The 16,111-nt window shown below is 34.0% G+C and overlaps 1 protein-coding gene across 1 annotated transcript in view; it reads right to left on the bottom strand.

Moving 5' to 3' along the window:
* The window catches only part of LOC136409968 (octopamine receptor beta-1R-like), a 63,914-nt gene that overhangs the window by 35,313 nt on the left and 12,490 nt on the right, over nt 1–16,111 (bottom strand). Inside the window, exon 2 of the mRNA XM_066391855.1 lies at nt 8,802–9,646. Coding sequence (XP_066247952.1) covers nt 8,802–9,571 — 770 coding nt within the window. The 5' untranslated portion in view covers nt 9,572–9,646. The remainder of the gene's footprint in view (nt 1–8,801; nt 9,647–16,111) is intronic.

Below are 16,111 nucleotides of genomic sequence, written 5' to 3'. Positions count from 1 at the left end.
TTTAATCAATGCAGACACAATTTATACCAAACACGCCTACAAACGTGCTGTAAACTATACTACATAACCGTTTGAATCATTTCGTGTGGATTTGGGAATCGAGATTGAAAAGCAAGTTTCAATAATAAATAATGAGATTTTCATCCGCTCTGATATCACCAAATAGAAGGACCCCATTAGAAATAATAGTCCGGGATTGATTCATTAAGGCCGTTTTATACGCATGGAAAACTCCATATTACGTTTGGTAGCCATATTTTTCAAATTACGCAAAATTCTAGGCGTAAAGAATTTGAAAATACTTTTATGGAAATCGCTTCTATTCCGGATTTTGGATTGTGGATGTACCCACGCAAATGCTGGAAATATTGTTGTAACTCCAAGATATTTAATTCTTAAGGGAATGCTAATATTATTATAAACCCACGGAGATTTGCCCAGAATGTCCGGCCTGTAATTTTAATATTCTACTTTTTCGAACTCCTTTTTAACAAAGGGGACACGACGGTATTGTCATTTAAGTTTTATCTCCATTATTTCATCTCGCCAGAAACTGTCGCTTACCTACATAAATCATCCAAATGGCATATTCAGGGCATATTATGATCAAAAGCATTATTTCTGGTATTAAATTGCAATCGTAATAGGTGTCCTACGCAAATGTGGCATTGTTTTCGTCGGTCTTCCATGCCGGCAGAGTAATGGAGAGTCCTTATTGTTTTTAGTTAACTGCTTTAGGAGCGAACCCACCTACATTTCCATTTTAGGTGCCTCATTTTTTTTACTCTTCAGTTCTGGGGTTCGTTTACCGGTGCGTAGATGGGTCTTGACTTAGCATTGTTTTACGTTATAATGGACTAATAGGGTCGCGTTAGTTTATTTTTTAAACATAAAGCTCTTTATTATTGCAACAAAATATGTTCAATTGAATGTCCCAAAATAAAACACAGTATAACAAACAGAATATCAATTCCAGTAGGCTGATTATCAAAGCAAAGTATTCAGTGTAGTGGAAGCCTCTCATCCAGCCGCGTTATTCACGATTCTAACAAGGTTTTAGACATTGTGTGCATTATTTTGACCTATTAATAACTTCTGTCTCCAAAACCATCAACGGTTTTTGAGTTAGATTATTTACTAGTCCGACAGCCCCCGTCTGAAATATCGCTTCAATCCTCTTTTGAATATCTCGCAAAAGTTAACACAGAAACGCTATCAGTATCCCGCATAATATTAGACAAAAGTGGAAACTGACGCGATTGCCCTGTTTTAACAGGTCGAAATAAAACTATCTACCTGCACGTGGAAAGCCAATGAATGCTGCCACTTGTATTAAATAAACTCATAAACTGAAGGACCTCGGAAGAGGGCAGCAAATAGAAATTTCTACCGGAGCAGATAATAATCTCCGATACGGTGTAAACTCGATTTATTTTTACCACTTTAATTTCCGCATCTTTTTTTTCGCGTTATTAAGATAAAGTGTTGTCGGGGCCTGTCGGTGACAGTTTTCCTTCTACACTTGTTGCTTTGAATAAAGGAGGACAAGCGAACGAGGGTGACAAATATTCCTGTTACCCCACACTCATCCTTTTACCAAAACTGTTTGAGGGGACCTTTGAATTCTTTGGGTCACTTACTTTAATTTACACAAGATTCTTACTTGAAATGAATAGGGCGTTTCAAGTACCAAAATAAAGAGTTCAATTTCTATCAAATATGCCCGTCGATAAGCACACTATATATTTGGGTAGAAAGCAAGAACAACAATTATTTGGCAATTTTTATATAATTTAAAATTAAACTTATTTTATATATATTTATATTTTTATATAAATTGATTGCACTATCACAGATAAAGTAGGCAAGTACCGGTAAAATCCGAAAAAAAAATTGCTAGAGATTCGTCTATGCAGTATACAATATATCAATAGGAGATATTTCACAAGGTGGTAGTACTCTGCAATAAATAACACATGCTAATGAACCCATGGTCAGAAACGCGCCATTTTCGTTATTCAGGGTGATAAAATTTCTTCTTATATTTTGCATTTTTCGCACGTATGCATTAAATTTAATTTAATTTTTTAAATTTCGTATCCTTATTTTGTTTAATACCTTTTACAAGAAACTGTCAAAATCGTCGGTAACCATATACAGTGTGGAAGTTTTGGATGGAAAAGTTCATATTTTTAAGATGCCGAACATATGCGACCAAATTCTTCGGACACGTCGATTTTTATTTTTTCTTGCGGTTTTTTTATGGTAAATTCATGTACACAGGGTAGTCCAAAAATCAGGTACGATCACCAACTTTGTTTCTTCAAATGGATATACTTTTTTTTTTCATTTTTGAATTCTACGCAAAATTTTAAGTGCTTCATGTACCATGACATGTGAAAAGTAAACGGCGGTGGTCGTGCTTCTAATAAAATACGTCAATCTCTAAAATGAATTTAGAATTACATCTTTCATATTTTCTTTGAAACGAAAGGATTTTCTTCTGGCAAACCAAAAATTCATTCTAAAAATAATAAAATTAAACCGAATTCAAAACGATAAAAATAATAAAATAATTCATAAAAATAATTAAAAAAAAATTAAATTAGTGACTCGAAAATCCCACCACCTTGAGCTATGCAATAGCTCAACCCGTCACAAAATAACCTAACATTTCGTAGCACATTCAGACAAAATCTGAAACTATCAGGTGCATGGAAAAATAGATTTTATTTGAAATACTTGTAGGTACCTAAATAAATTCTTGACTAAGTACTAATAAAAAAAAACGAGCATTTATTAGAGCCCTTTATTAAAAAAGAATTGTACATGAAATGCACAATGAAATTTATGATTAATATATATATTTAAATATTTTTCGATATATTGGACCACTGGACTGTTTATCAGATGTCTCGACATTTTTTGCTGCTTTTCTGTGTGCCGTATGGCAATGACTAATTTCTTCAATATTTAGATGAACTATAGTCAATACGACATGTTTTACCCATGTTCGGCTCACGCAGAACAGAACGGTATGTACACAGATATTCATAGTTATACTCAGATGTAGACAGTAATATTCCTCTGTTCAGAAGTGCACAAAATAGAGAAGGCTCATTCAGGCCAAGAACTCGTGGTAGGAGCGTTCTTTTTCGACATAGAAGGAGTATTCGATAAGGCAAAGACCTGCAACATTTGCCACGCCCTTGTGACCCGGGGTACCCCAACCCAGCTCATGGGATGGGTCAAGTCGGTGCTTCAGGATCGCGGCGGACCATGTCACTGGCATGCAAGACTCAGATCTGATGCTTGACATAATATTAAAAAAAAAAAGAAAGATTAAAGATAATTTTTAATGGATAAAAAGTTTTAATTCCTGCAGATTCGCATGGTCGGATCAATATTTTCTGGAATATCTCCAAAGTAATTTGGCAATACAGAAGTTCGACGATGCTTGACGATGTCACACATCAAATATTGTAAAATTACTGGAAAAATATCCTCAACTAAATTCTAGAAACCGGTCGATGGCGTAGTCACTGTCGAGTGGATGTAATGAGGTTACGATAAATTTATTTTTCCATGGCATATAGTCAATTGTCAAATCGAATCATGTGGGGCGTCTGCAACAACCCCATTCGAGTATTGAGGGATCAGAATTGAATATTACGGGAGAGCTAGAGCTTTGGGATACGTCGTTCAATTTATATTCAGATATTGTATTGTGGGAACAATCAAAGTCTCTTGACGTTTCTATACAAATTTAATAAAATATGAAGAAATATACGAATAATTAAGAGAGTACTCTTAACTCACGACTCCTTCTTGGGAGCATTTTTTCAACTTTGCATTATAAAACATTATTAACAGATCCTCCTACGGTTCCTGCCTGTTGACCTTTACTTCGTATGTTTCTTGAACTCTGAATCTACTCATCAAGACTTATTTGGCTTACAAGCAATTTTTCTTGATAAAAACACCATTTAGCCGAGGTATTTTTTTAAATTCAAAGTCTCATCATGAATAGTTGGTATCTGAGGAACTCTCCTGAATTTGTTACATCTGCCTTCTATCTGCAAAAATTTAAGTAAATCTTCTTCTTCAGCGGCTTTAGAAGGTAAATAACAAGTCCTCGACAAAGAGCCTTTGATAAGTTTTCCCATTTACTTCGTTTAATCGATTTTGTACTATTTTCTTGAAACAATTTTTTTATAATAATATTCTTATCTTTATTTGTATCTTTTTCTATATTTGATACCAATGCGAAAAGTGCAACGAATTTTATCTGTCGAATAAGGATCTCAACTTCAGTTTTGCTGCTTAAAGAGACTACATCTCTCGCAATTTCCCGAACAAGAAACTAGAAATCTTATCGGCATAACAATAGTTTTCTGTCACAAACAGGCAGAAAGAAATGTAATTGTTATCCTTCCTCGTGCTCCAATAATGATTGGTTCATTATCAACATTAGAATTTCTTCGCTATTGTTAGCAATCCCAAGTGCAATATAACTATAAATTGCTTGTCAAGTCCAGACAAATTAAGTTACCTTACTACCTTTCGATTTTATTTTACTACTGTTCAATTTTCCAAATAAAATTACCTTGTTTCCCTTCTCGAAGAGAAAGTTTAGCAATTTAGAGTTTTAATAATGAAAATCTGCAATATATAGCAAAGCAAAAAAGCAATTTTCCTACAACCCACGAACAATCATACCCTGCATTGGCTTAAGTGTTATTGGTACATGCCACTTTCGTACTTAATTGAATTGGACAGGTCCGATGGTATCAAATTGTCTCAAATTGACTTTGAAACGCTGACCCAGTTCTGTTTTCCTACAATACCTCGGATATAAGTGGAATTCGAAGTCTTATTTTCGGATATGCCAGGCTTATAGTCTCATCGGAAGAGAACGGAATTCTATGTGTTTGATTTTGTTTTATGTGAGTTTAAGTAAAGTGAAACTTAAACAGGAGGAAACCTCTGCTTAGAAACGAAAAGATGTATAAAAAACGTTTTAACTAACTTTAACAATTTCTTAATTTGTTTCGAAAATTATTGTTGAGAGTAATTACACTGGATTTTTAAAAAGTAATTTACCTTTGACGCTTCTGGCTATTAAAAAGCAATTTTTGTCTTGGAAAAACAAGAGTTCGACTTTGTTGTTTAATAAGCAAAATTTACAGTGCAATACTTATCAAGAGAAAAATTGCGAAGGCAGGTTAGAAACCAACAATTTAAATTGCGAAAAAAGAGGTTTAGTATAGTTCAAAAAATCATGTATCTTACAAATCCGGTATTCCGGCAATGCAGCAACTTGTATCTTATTGTTACGCTGAACCAATCGCTGGTGAATTACAGCGGTAATTTGCACTAGTTCAATTATCGTGATAACGTCCCTGGTTAGGGACTGCTGGGACAGCTCTGTAGTCATATCTCAAGCTCAAATTTTAGTACTCGAAAAATAACATAGATTATAATGAAGCAAATTTGAATTTGACAGAGATGCAAATCTACAAGTACTTAATAGAAGTAATTAGCAATATCGATTAGGTTTTCTGGCACCTTGATTCTGTTAAAGTTAGGCCCTACACTAATCCGGAAGGGAAATTAAAATCTGTTTAGGGCCTAATTTTTAGAAATTCACGAAGCCGTCTCAGAAGAATAAACTTTCAGGCAGGAACGAGGAAGAGAGAACATAAATTCTTCCTTTCCAGGCCAATTTCACCTTTTATTTTCAGTAATTTCACTTAAATGCTGAGACATTCGCCCTTTCTTGATATATTCAGACGGAGCGCCTGGAATAAATTAAACAAAACCTAGTTAATAAGAGTTAGTCCAATTCTTATAACATTTTGTTGAACCCCCCTCCCCCTCAGTTTTTTTATTCACATTTCTTAATTGATTTTTCTGGCAGTGCCCTTCAAATTAATCACATTTTACGTGCACTTTTTGATTATTCCCCACACAATCTTCTTATATGTGAAGGCTACATTATAGTCTCGATAGTCGCCTGACCGATGCAACCTCCTTCACATTTATCATCAATAACAGCAAGAGATTTTCATGATATTTCCTCTAAAATTTGTCAAAAGTTGCTTTCATCAACGTCATAATACGAAAAGCTATTTTAGGAAAGCTATCCGTGTCTATCTAAATTAATTTAGCTCAAGCATAAATGACAAGGTAATGGGGATTAACCGAGCTTTCACTCAAAATTAGCAAACTTCCTTTGTTTTAGCAGTAAACATAGCTGGTTTTAAATTCAATAAAGCCCATTTCTTGAAATCCCCTCGTTTGCTTATTTATTTTTCAGGGATATTACCTGAAATGCCCCTATCAACTTCGCTGAGATATTGCTAATTTTATTAAAGGAAATGTGAGGTAATCCGAAGATAATCTCGCACCGCATTTAAGAATAAATTAATATAAGAACTTGAATAAAAATATCCATTATCGGGCTGCATCATTGATTAAAATTTTAATTAAAAATTGAATCCATCTAGAAATAGACTAAACCCGTACTGAAACCAACTAGTCTTGGAATAAAGAAGCCAAGGATTTACGGATTTCTCTAATCTTGTTAGTTTCATTGCAGGCAAAGCCGCTCTTTTGCAGAGAAATATCCACAAAGCCAAAGTATTCTTAGATTGCTTGTACGAGTTTAAAAGTTCTGAAGGCCTTATTAAATCCAAAATATTTTGCTGATGTAAGAGGTTATCAACAAAACACAATCCGGTAAAATTCATCCTTAACTTTAAGCTCTAAACACGTGAGTATCTAAAGATAAAGTAAGACATAAAAAGACAATGGAGTGATTTAATTTGGCTTCTCAGGAACAGTCCACTTAACGAGATTTACTTTTCAACTGACTTTAGAAGAATTGAACTGGACTGAATCGAATCGATGAGAGCGAATATCCGTGAAATTATATTGAAAGAGTAGAGGTTTTTATATTGTTTAAAAAAGCTTGGGTATTTTAGGTTTCATGGGGATATAGATATTAAAAATCTGATATTCTTGACTGTTTTGAGATGACGATGAAGGATGAAATTGCTCTATGCAAACCAATCTATTATAAATAAGGAACTCAACGATCCGTGACATCAGTCCCCGCAGCAAGCCAAAAGGAACAACCAAAAGAGACTAAAATGCTCAGTCTAGATAGTAAAGCTGCATCTAATATTGAGTTGTTATTTAGGATTCGATTTAGAGAACGGCCACTTGTAACCGAGTTAACAATGAAGTTCTCCAAAATATCTTATTAAATTGAAATCAGAAAACTATCATAATCTGTATCTTCCACAGTCAAACTCGCGATAGTAATCATATCTAAGGTCAAATTACTCTGGCAAAATTAGCTGGCAAGCTAAGCTCGATGTAAATACTGAAATATATCGGGTGTTTCCCAAGTACAGTCCGTAACTTCAGGGCACAATTTCTTATGGTATTTAAATAAAAAAAGTTCCTATAAACATGTGCCCGGAAATGTTTAGATTCCAAGATATACGGTGTTGAAAATAAAATATATATACAGGGTGTTTCCTAACTACGTGTAGAAAATTTAATGACGTAATCCTGGATGCATAGTAAGTAGAAAATGTCTAATAAAAAAATGTCTGCAAATACTTCTTTTCAAAATACAAGGTTTTAAAATATACCGAAAAAAATGCTTTCCTTGAATATTTCCAATATGGCCTAAACTAGATTTTTTATTGATATAAAAAAATAATATAAACATTATTTTTTACTGACGTTTAAAGTGACAGCTAGTTTATAATGAGTGCAAAGTTTACTTACGACAGATATAATATAAGTAATGGTGAGCATTTTCAATACTTCTTATAGTATTCAATTAAGTTTTTTTTGCTTGATTTTGAAATAAATAAATCTTATGCTAATCGATTATTAATAAAACGTTCCTGCAAATTTTTTCGGTTCTGTTTGAAATAAAGAATATAGAAAACGGTCTGAACTAACTGCAAACCCAGTGTCGTACATTTTCCGTTTAAATAGAATAATAAAGATATCCTAAGCGTACGCCATTGTCACATGGGAAGAATCAAAGTACACGTAAATAAGGCGCTCTTTACTACACATTCGCATGTTAAAATTCAAAAATCTAATGAGCCATATTGGAAATATTTAAGGAAAACGTTTTTTTTGGTATATTTTAATATCCAGTATTTTGAAAACAAAGCATTTGCAATCATTTGTTTATGAGATATTTTCCACTTGAAGTGCATCCAAGGTTACGCCCTTAAATTTTTTACACTTAGTTGGAAAACACCCTCTATATTATTATTTGAAATAAATTTGGAACCGTTAATGCTAAGTTCTTAAAGTTTTGCAGTTGTACGTAAAGAATTGCAGTTTTAGCATAAAGTCGATTTTTATCTGTCACTATTGGCGTAGTTAGGCGTGGATCATTCGACGTTTTCTTCATAAAATGTAGAACACCAATGGATTTTTTAACATTACTATTATTTTCGGACTCTCCTAACATATTAGAACAAAAAGGTCCCTCGATTTTTTTGTCTAATACTAACCTATTCTTAGAAAAATGTCATGCTTTGATTTTGTGTCGAAAGTGATTATATCTATGATTGTTGATTGTAGTGCCTGACCACTTGTATATTGTGCATTGGTTGGTTTTCGCGTTTCCATGGAAACTAATCTCGTCGTTAGCCTTATCAGCACATTCATAATATGGTCCTTAGGAAAAAATTATTAATGTTCAGACAAGTTCCGACAGTAAAATAAATATTGAGTCGACAAAATAATATTTGACCTCTTACCTGTACAACATGCGTTCCTGCCGATCAGCTTCCATATAAATCCTGTAGTACATAATAATCATGACCATCCCTGGAACCCAGAAACTCATACTTGATGATATAATCGAGTAAGTCCTATTAACTATAAACACACAAACCGACGGGTTCTTTTTACGAAACGCTAAATGTTCACTTGTGGTATACCACCCCACAAAGATTGGCAAAAAGGACAGCAGTGCAGGACTGCACCACACTATCATCAGCATGATTATCAACCTTGCGTTGGTCATTATCAGCGGATAGTCCAAGGGCTGAACTATCGCGTAGTATCTGTCCACACTTATGCAACACAGGTGTAATATTGAAGCTGTAGAGAAATACACATCTAGAGAGTTCCAAACGTCGCACATGAAGTACCCGAAGATCCATTGTCCTCCTGTAAGTTCCACGCTGAAGTTGAAACACATGGCCCAAATGGCCACTAACATGTCAGCTAGTGCTAAACTCACTACGAAATAGTTCGTGATTACGCGTAGCTTTCGATGTCGCATCACCGATACTATCACCAGGAGATTGCCAAGAAGTGCTGCGATGATTATCAAAGCCATTACTGTGGTTTTTAGGGCTACGAAGAAAGTCCAAGGATGAAGCCATGTCTTTTCAACGCTCATAGCTTTGAAAGAGCTATTGGCTTGTGTTGATACTAGTTCGTAAGTATCATTAGAAGTGGAATTCCGATATTCTAGATCTACAGTTAGGACAGTTGTTGTAAGGAACAACAATTCATTCATTGTCCGGTGCTGTGAAATTAGCTCAGGGTGTGCCTGAAGAGGGTTTTCAATTTTTTCATGATGACACTGATGATCCTATAACAAATGAAAAGGTCTTACTTAAGCGATCATAGTTTGAGGCCTAATATCTCAAGATTTGAGGTATTTCTCGTCTAACCTTTGGCCCCGTTATTAAATGACCCTATTTAGCCTGATTGTATACCACCAATTCTAATGAATGAGCAGATGCTAGAACCGTTAGAGGCCTAATTACTTTAGATATGATTATCTGACATTAATATTAATAACGTAAAATTAATCCCATTTAACGTAAGTACTAAACGTTAACTTTTCGGTTTCAATAACAACACACATCAGCTGAAAAGGGGAGAATCATGTAGCTCATGATAACCGGTAAAATGTAGCTTTACTGCAACGAAATTTTGGCGAGACAACATGTACATGTTAGTGGCTGCATATCAGACATAATTGTAGAAGAGCACATTAAACAGAGATACTCATTCATTGTTAACCTGAACTAACTTTAATGATGACATCGATAATGATGAAGGCATAAAATTTGTATTCACCATCGATGGAGGGGAGATGGATACAATAATTTTTGGTATTAGAAATTTGCCACCCATCAAATAATGGCGTGGTCGAATTCTCTCGACTAGTCATAGATGATCATAGATCATAGATGATAGAAATGCTAGAAGACATGCACATGCGAACAGCCATCAAGCATCCAAGACCAAATGGTACAACTCGGTTCTGCGTGGCCTTTATTCGTGGAATCACTTGAGTATTTAAATAGCAAGTATATTTGGACTAACTGAGACTTTAATTTGTAATTACATTCTTTCTTTATGTTAAACGTTTGAAATATTAAAGCATTTCAGCCTCCGGAAATGTAAAGTTCACAATTTCCAATTAGCGGCAAATTTGTGATGATTTTTCTGACCAATGAACCGAGCACCGTATACGCCCCCCAGTATCGCGAATGTATCTTCAAAAACAGCTTCACTCTTATTAAAGGGCAACGAACACTGCCAACTCTCTGTTTTTAAATTTCAGAGTTCACTCAGGGGTTTATTTGCTTGGGACTCCCTTATGCCCAATTATTAAACCAATAGATTCAGGAAATGCTTAGTCTGGCTCTCTCTTTGATTCCGTTATAATGGAAAGTTCATTGTTTGTTCGGGTTAATAAGAATATTCCGTCTTAAGGCATTACACAGGTCTGTGTGTGGATACAGTTGGATGTGCATTGAACGAATCAGATTCATTGTCCTCGAAATGTATTGAGGTATTGACCATTGATAATTAATTTAGCATGTCAAATTGCCAGGGTTAATACGGATTAGTAATTGTGACCAATAACAATTGATTTGTTGGAAAATCTAGAGCTATTAATTTATATTACCTGCTTAGGATTAAAGAGATGTAAATTTGAATGTATTTGGGCGTATCCAATAATTTGAGGTTGGTTATTTTACCGTACCATACATGTTGAGATCTAGACGCATAGAAGGGAGTTAATTGTATTGATGTATCTGTTTCTGTTTAAATAATAGAGTTCAAGCCTTAATTTACAGCATAAACATACGTTCGATTAAATTTATTATACGATAATAGACAACCTGTTTTTGGAAGTGATTGAAGTCTAATTGAAAATTCGGTGGCTATCGCAGTATATTGATGAAATTTCAGGAACCGTTATTTACAGATTTTGCATTGGCATAAGGGCCCTCACTCGTTTTTTCAAATCACATCAATCTATTTGAGTTTTCGTTGAAAATAAATCAAAGTAAGTCTGAGACCGATAATTAATCAATCGTATGAGGTACACTCTCTTCAGAGGTGCCATGATTTACATACAGTACTCCCAAAAATGGGAAAACTTTTAAATTCTATTCAAAATCATATATCCATGCTTTATACGCTTTATTTTTTTGATAAAAATATTCTCCATTAGACACTCTTCTGATGAAACTGAGAAACAAAATTCCAAGAGCATCAAACAAAATTATAAACATAAATAAAGAAAATATTTAATATTTATAACATACTTTGAATTTTGATCACTTAAATAGTTTAAAATTGTGGTGGTGTGTTTAAGAGAGTCAACAAAATGCCTCGCGATAAGAGTTTGCCTGATCAAATTAATCAAATTATAATTGATAAATATCGATCTGGAATTAAACAAGTTGATATCGCTAAGTAATTAAATTTGCCTAAAAGCGTTGTTGGTAAACTAATTCATTTAATAGAAAGTCAAGAGACCTTCCTAGTCTTCCTAGTGTCCTAGGGGAAGACCTAGAAAACGACTTTGACCACAGATATAATTAAAAGATGTTGGTTAAAAAATTCATTTTTCACTGCCGAAGATATAAAAAAGAAAACCTATCAATTTCAATTTCTGTTAACTCAATTAGAAAACGCTTGTACCAAGGAAAACATACGCCAGGAGGTCTGCCAAAAAAACATTTATTTCTAGTAAAAATAAAAAGGCCAAATTTAATTTTACCTTAGAACATTCGACCTGGACATGCGACCAGTGGAAAAATATACTCTGGTGGGATGAAAGCAAGTACAATCTATTTGGATTACCTTTAACTTGAAAATTTATACACGATAATGATCCCAAACATTCCGCCAAATTAATTAAAGGCTTTCTGGAAAGAGAACAAGTTGAGGTGATAAAATGGCCAGCCCAGAGCCCCGACTTGAATCCGTTGGAAAACATATGGGACCAACTTGAAGCTGATGCGAGACTTAAAAATATGGAAAAATTTTAAAATAAAGAAGATTTATTCAATGCCTTATTACGAGCTTGGTGTAAAATATTGGAAGACGTTATTAAAAAACGAATAAAAATACATGCAGAAAAGATGCCAAGTAAAATTAGGCAAAAGTTTGGTAATAAAATAATTAAAGAATGTATTGGTAATTTTCATTTTGGTAAATGTTTCTCCATTTTCATCAGCATAAAGATCCGTTGTAGTCTTATTTGCTGATAATAAAAGTTCTTTTTTAAAACTTCTTTTGAATCATTGTTTTACAAATTATCCTATAATATATTAATATATATGTATGTATATGTTTTATTTGAATGTTACTACACCGTACAAAATTATACCTAATTAATGAAAGTTTCTCCACGTTTGGCCGGGACTGTACGTGTTGTACTTATCGTGTGTGGATAAAGACGAACTTTCCAGTTTAATTTTATCTTCCATCTGGATAGAGAGCAAAGTTTCAGTCAATCTCTCTGAGATACCAAAACCCATGTTTTGGGTACAAAAGGGTGTTAATTAGCTTTAAAGATGTCTAGGCTGAATCTTGAAGGTCTATTTAATTATGTTCCTATATGCGTGTAAGTGAAGAGGACAACCGCGATTTTAAGGGTAACATTTAAGGCTAATATAACACTATAACCGTGTACCTATACGGCTATAGTGTTATATTATTAGGGAGAGACAGATATTGAAAGGACCAATAAACACGGTAGCCGCATTATGTTAAATGGAATTTTAACCAGTATAAATAAATTTGCAGATATTTCATATGGATTTACGAATTATTGTAAATATTAGCCTCAATAATAGCAATTTTGAAGGGATTTTTCTGTGCATATGCGAGCTTGTTAGGTTTTCTGCTAGCTCGTTAAAAACGAAAACTTTTAAGCCACCCCAGTTTGAAAAGTAGCACAATGTTTTGGTTTATTTGGCCCACCAGGCATGCAAATACGAGCTTGAGTTTGCTATAAATAATGGCGAAAATCAGGAAATACATTTACAATTCAAACATGTCGGAATAAAATAACAAACTTTGGAATTTTAGGCTTTTGCGAGTTTAGGTGGCGTATTTTATCTCTCAGCACAGTATTTTTGATATTTATCTTGTCAATGGTGAAAGAGAATAGACACAAGCTGTTCATGGTAAAAATAGAGATTACAGTGAAATAATATTTAGTTTCATCAATACCATGATCCAGAACGCATGAATTCTCAGTGATGTGTGCATTAATTTATTATTTTCATCCAATTCAACATACGGGCATTTGCACAATTCATATTTATCAATTTACTCTGGCGATTAATCCACTAGTGTGCGCTTATCAACGTGTTGTCTCAATTTGCTCTCTTGAATGAGTAGCAACTTAATGCTTTTATTCAGGAATTCAGTGACTGACATTTTGTGGATTTGCATCTCGATCGTGCCAAGACTTAAATATGGCAAATTATTTGACAAGTTTTAAGTTGAAAAAATCCATTTTAACTACGAAATTATGTTTTGTGATAAAAACGGTTATTTTTCAAAATATAAAAAAATCGTCCAGGAAAAAGAAAAAAAGAACGAAAAATGAAAAATGTTGACATTGCTTTAATAATTTAAGTATAAAATATTGCTCTTGTATACAAAAAATGAGACACTCTTTTAAAACGTCAGAAAAAGAACTTCATCCTATGATCCTCCATATTCATAAGACTTTCTAGACGTATTTTAGGAACCATATAAAATCGATCTATTTAGGCAATTCCTTCACACCTCACACCACAGCAGATTTAATATTGTTTTTTTTTCTATTTGAAATTATTTGTCGACACCCAGGCGTTTTTTCCACTTTACCTTAGCTCAATCTACGCACTTTTTTTAGTTTAACTAATCAAGCTTTATCCATGCAATATACAAATAAGCAAGCTTAAAACAAAATAATACCTGTTTGTAAACAGAGGTCACGCAATGCGGCCATTGTGTTAATTTTATTATTAAAAGAGTACTTCTGTGGGGGTGAAAATTACGTTTTGAACATTTAAAGGCACCCGCTCCACGCATAACTTTATGTGAACGGACTTGGCGTTTCGTTTATAAAATCGAATAATTAAATATAAAATTTTTATGCTGAATAGAATTAATTTCTCGTTATTAATGTCAGAGAACTACGTCTGGGGTAATTAGCGATCTAAAACGAAGCTAACATCTGCTCAGATGTTAAAATTTCTGCCTTGGGAATTATTCGGAATTCATTTCGAGAGGACAAACATCTTTATTTTAAGGGGAAATTTTGAGTGAAATCTTCACTATTGCCAGCAGTTACTTATTAACACCTAAAATAAGAGCTCATTAGAACACTGTAATGTACACATTCATTTTCAACAGATAGAAATCAGGAATGTTGGCTCTTCCGTAATCAGAACGAATTAGGAATAATTCAAAGCTGAGCCTCATTTTCAAATTAATGAGGCTCTTAATGAGCACAAAATCGTCACTTATCCCAGAGCTGCAAGTGGCAAACGAGATATTACATTATTTCCTCTTGGCATTAAAGCAATTAGTCAAGTTGTAACGTAACTTCGAACTTTGGAGTAATAGAGGTGTACACCCGAAATTGCTAATATTACTAATAAGCTGTATTAGTAATATTTTACGCCGTATTTTTCAGATGAATTGATCTTCCCGGAAAAAGGCTGAAAAGAGGTAAATGGGTTTTCCTGTTGTGTGTATTCACACAAACATACATTGTTAGGAGTCTGTTTTATCATCTCCACGATGTATGAGATACGGGACAGGCCGAAAAACCGTAACATGCAATAAATGCCCACATTCTTGTGGGTGGTGGTTAGGTTTGAACTGTTTTAATGGGAAACTCATTTCCGGAGTAAATAGAGACACATTTAATGTTCTGGGCTCAGATTCCGAGAGCAGTTTTAAATCGATAATTAATAACAGCACATAAAACATTGAAAATATCGGAAGTTTATGTACAAATTGCAAACGCGGGATAATAACTTAACGGTCGGAATATGCAGGGGAATCATTTTATGAGCCCCACCATTGGGATCTGGATTATCTTAAGAAATACGGGGTTGGTTAAAGCAGGGCAAAGTTGCGCGATTTAGAGCTTAAAAATAATACGCTTCCAAACCAACTGTGTTGCCAGTGCTTTTTTAAATGCCCTTGAAAAACGAATTTTGTTTTTTTATTACGAATCGACAATCGCTCATTGTAATAAGGTGGAACCACAACATTCTTAAAACCAAAGTACCTAGCGTTCTCAGTTTTCTCATAGTGCACCAAGCGTCCTAGATATGAAATGCGACACTTCACTTCCTTTTGGCCCCCATATTCTACATTTTCCCTTCTAGGTAATCTTATTTTTTGCCAAATTCATCGATATGGCACACATCATAATTAATTTTATCACATGGGTTTTTATGCATTAATGCGTAAAGCATCATTTTACGCTCGCAAAAGGAGGCACGGAAAAGGAAATTTTCGAAGCCAATTAAGCTTAGTTGGTACGTATACATTTCCAACGCATGTCATAAAATCTGATTGAGTTATTGTTAAGTTATTGTTGAAACGAAAATATATTTTTGATATACTGGGTATCTTCAGATGGGATTCCCTATACCAAAAATGGACCAAATTTGCGTTGTGTGACAAAAAGTTACTCTTCATAAAAGTTTTTGCTCATTCCAAAAATACCTTTCATCCTGAGAAAAAATGATTTTCTTATACGAAGGGCTCAGAATCTTTCACAACATGGTTT

The sequence above is a fragment of the Euwallacea similis genome, chromosome 7 (genome assembly GCF_039881205.1).
Source record: "Euwallacea similis isolate ESF13 chromosome 7, ESF131.1, whole genome shotgun sequence".
Classification (NCBI taxonomy): domain Eukaryota; kingdom Metazoa; phylum Arthropoda; class Insecta; order Coleoptera; family Curculionidae; genus Euwallacea; species Euwallacea similis.
This window is presented reverse-complemented; position numbering and strand designations above follow the sequence as displayed.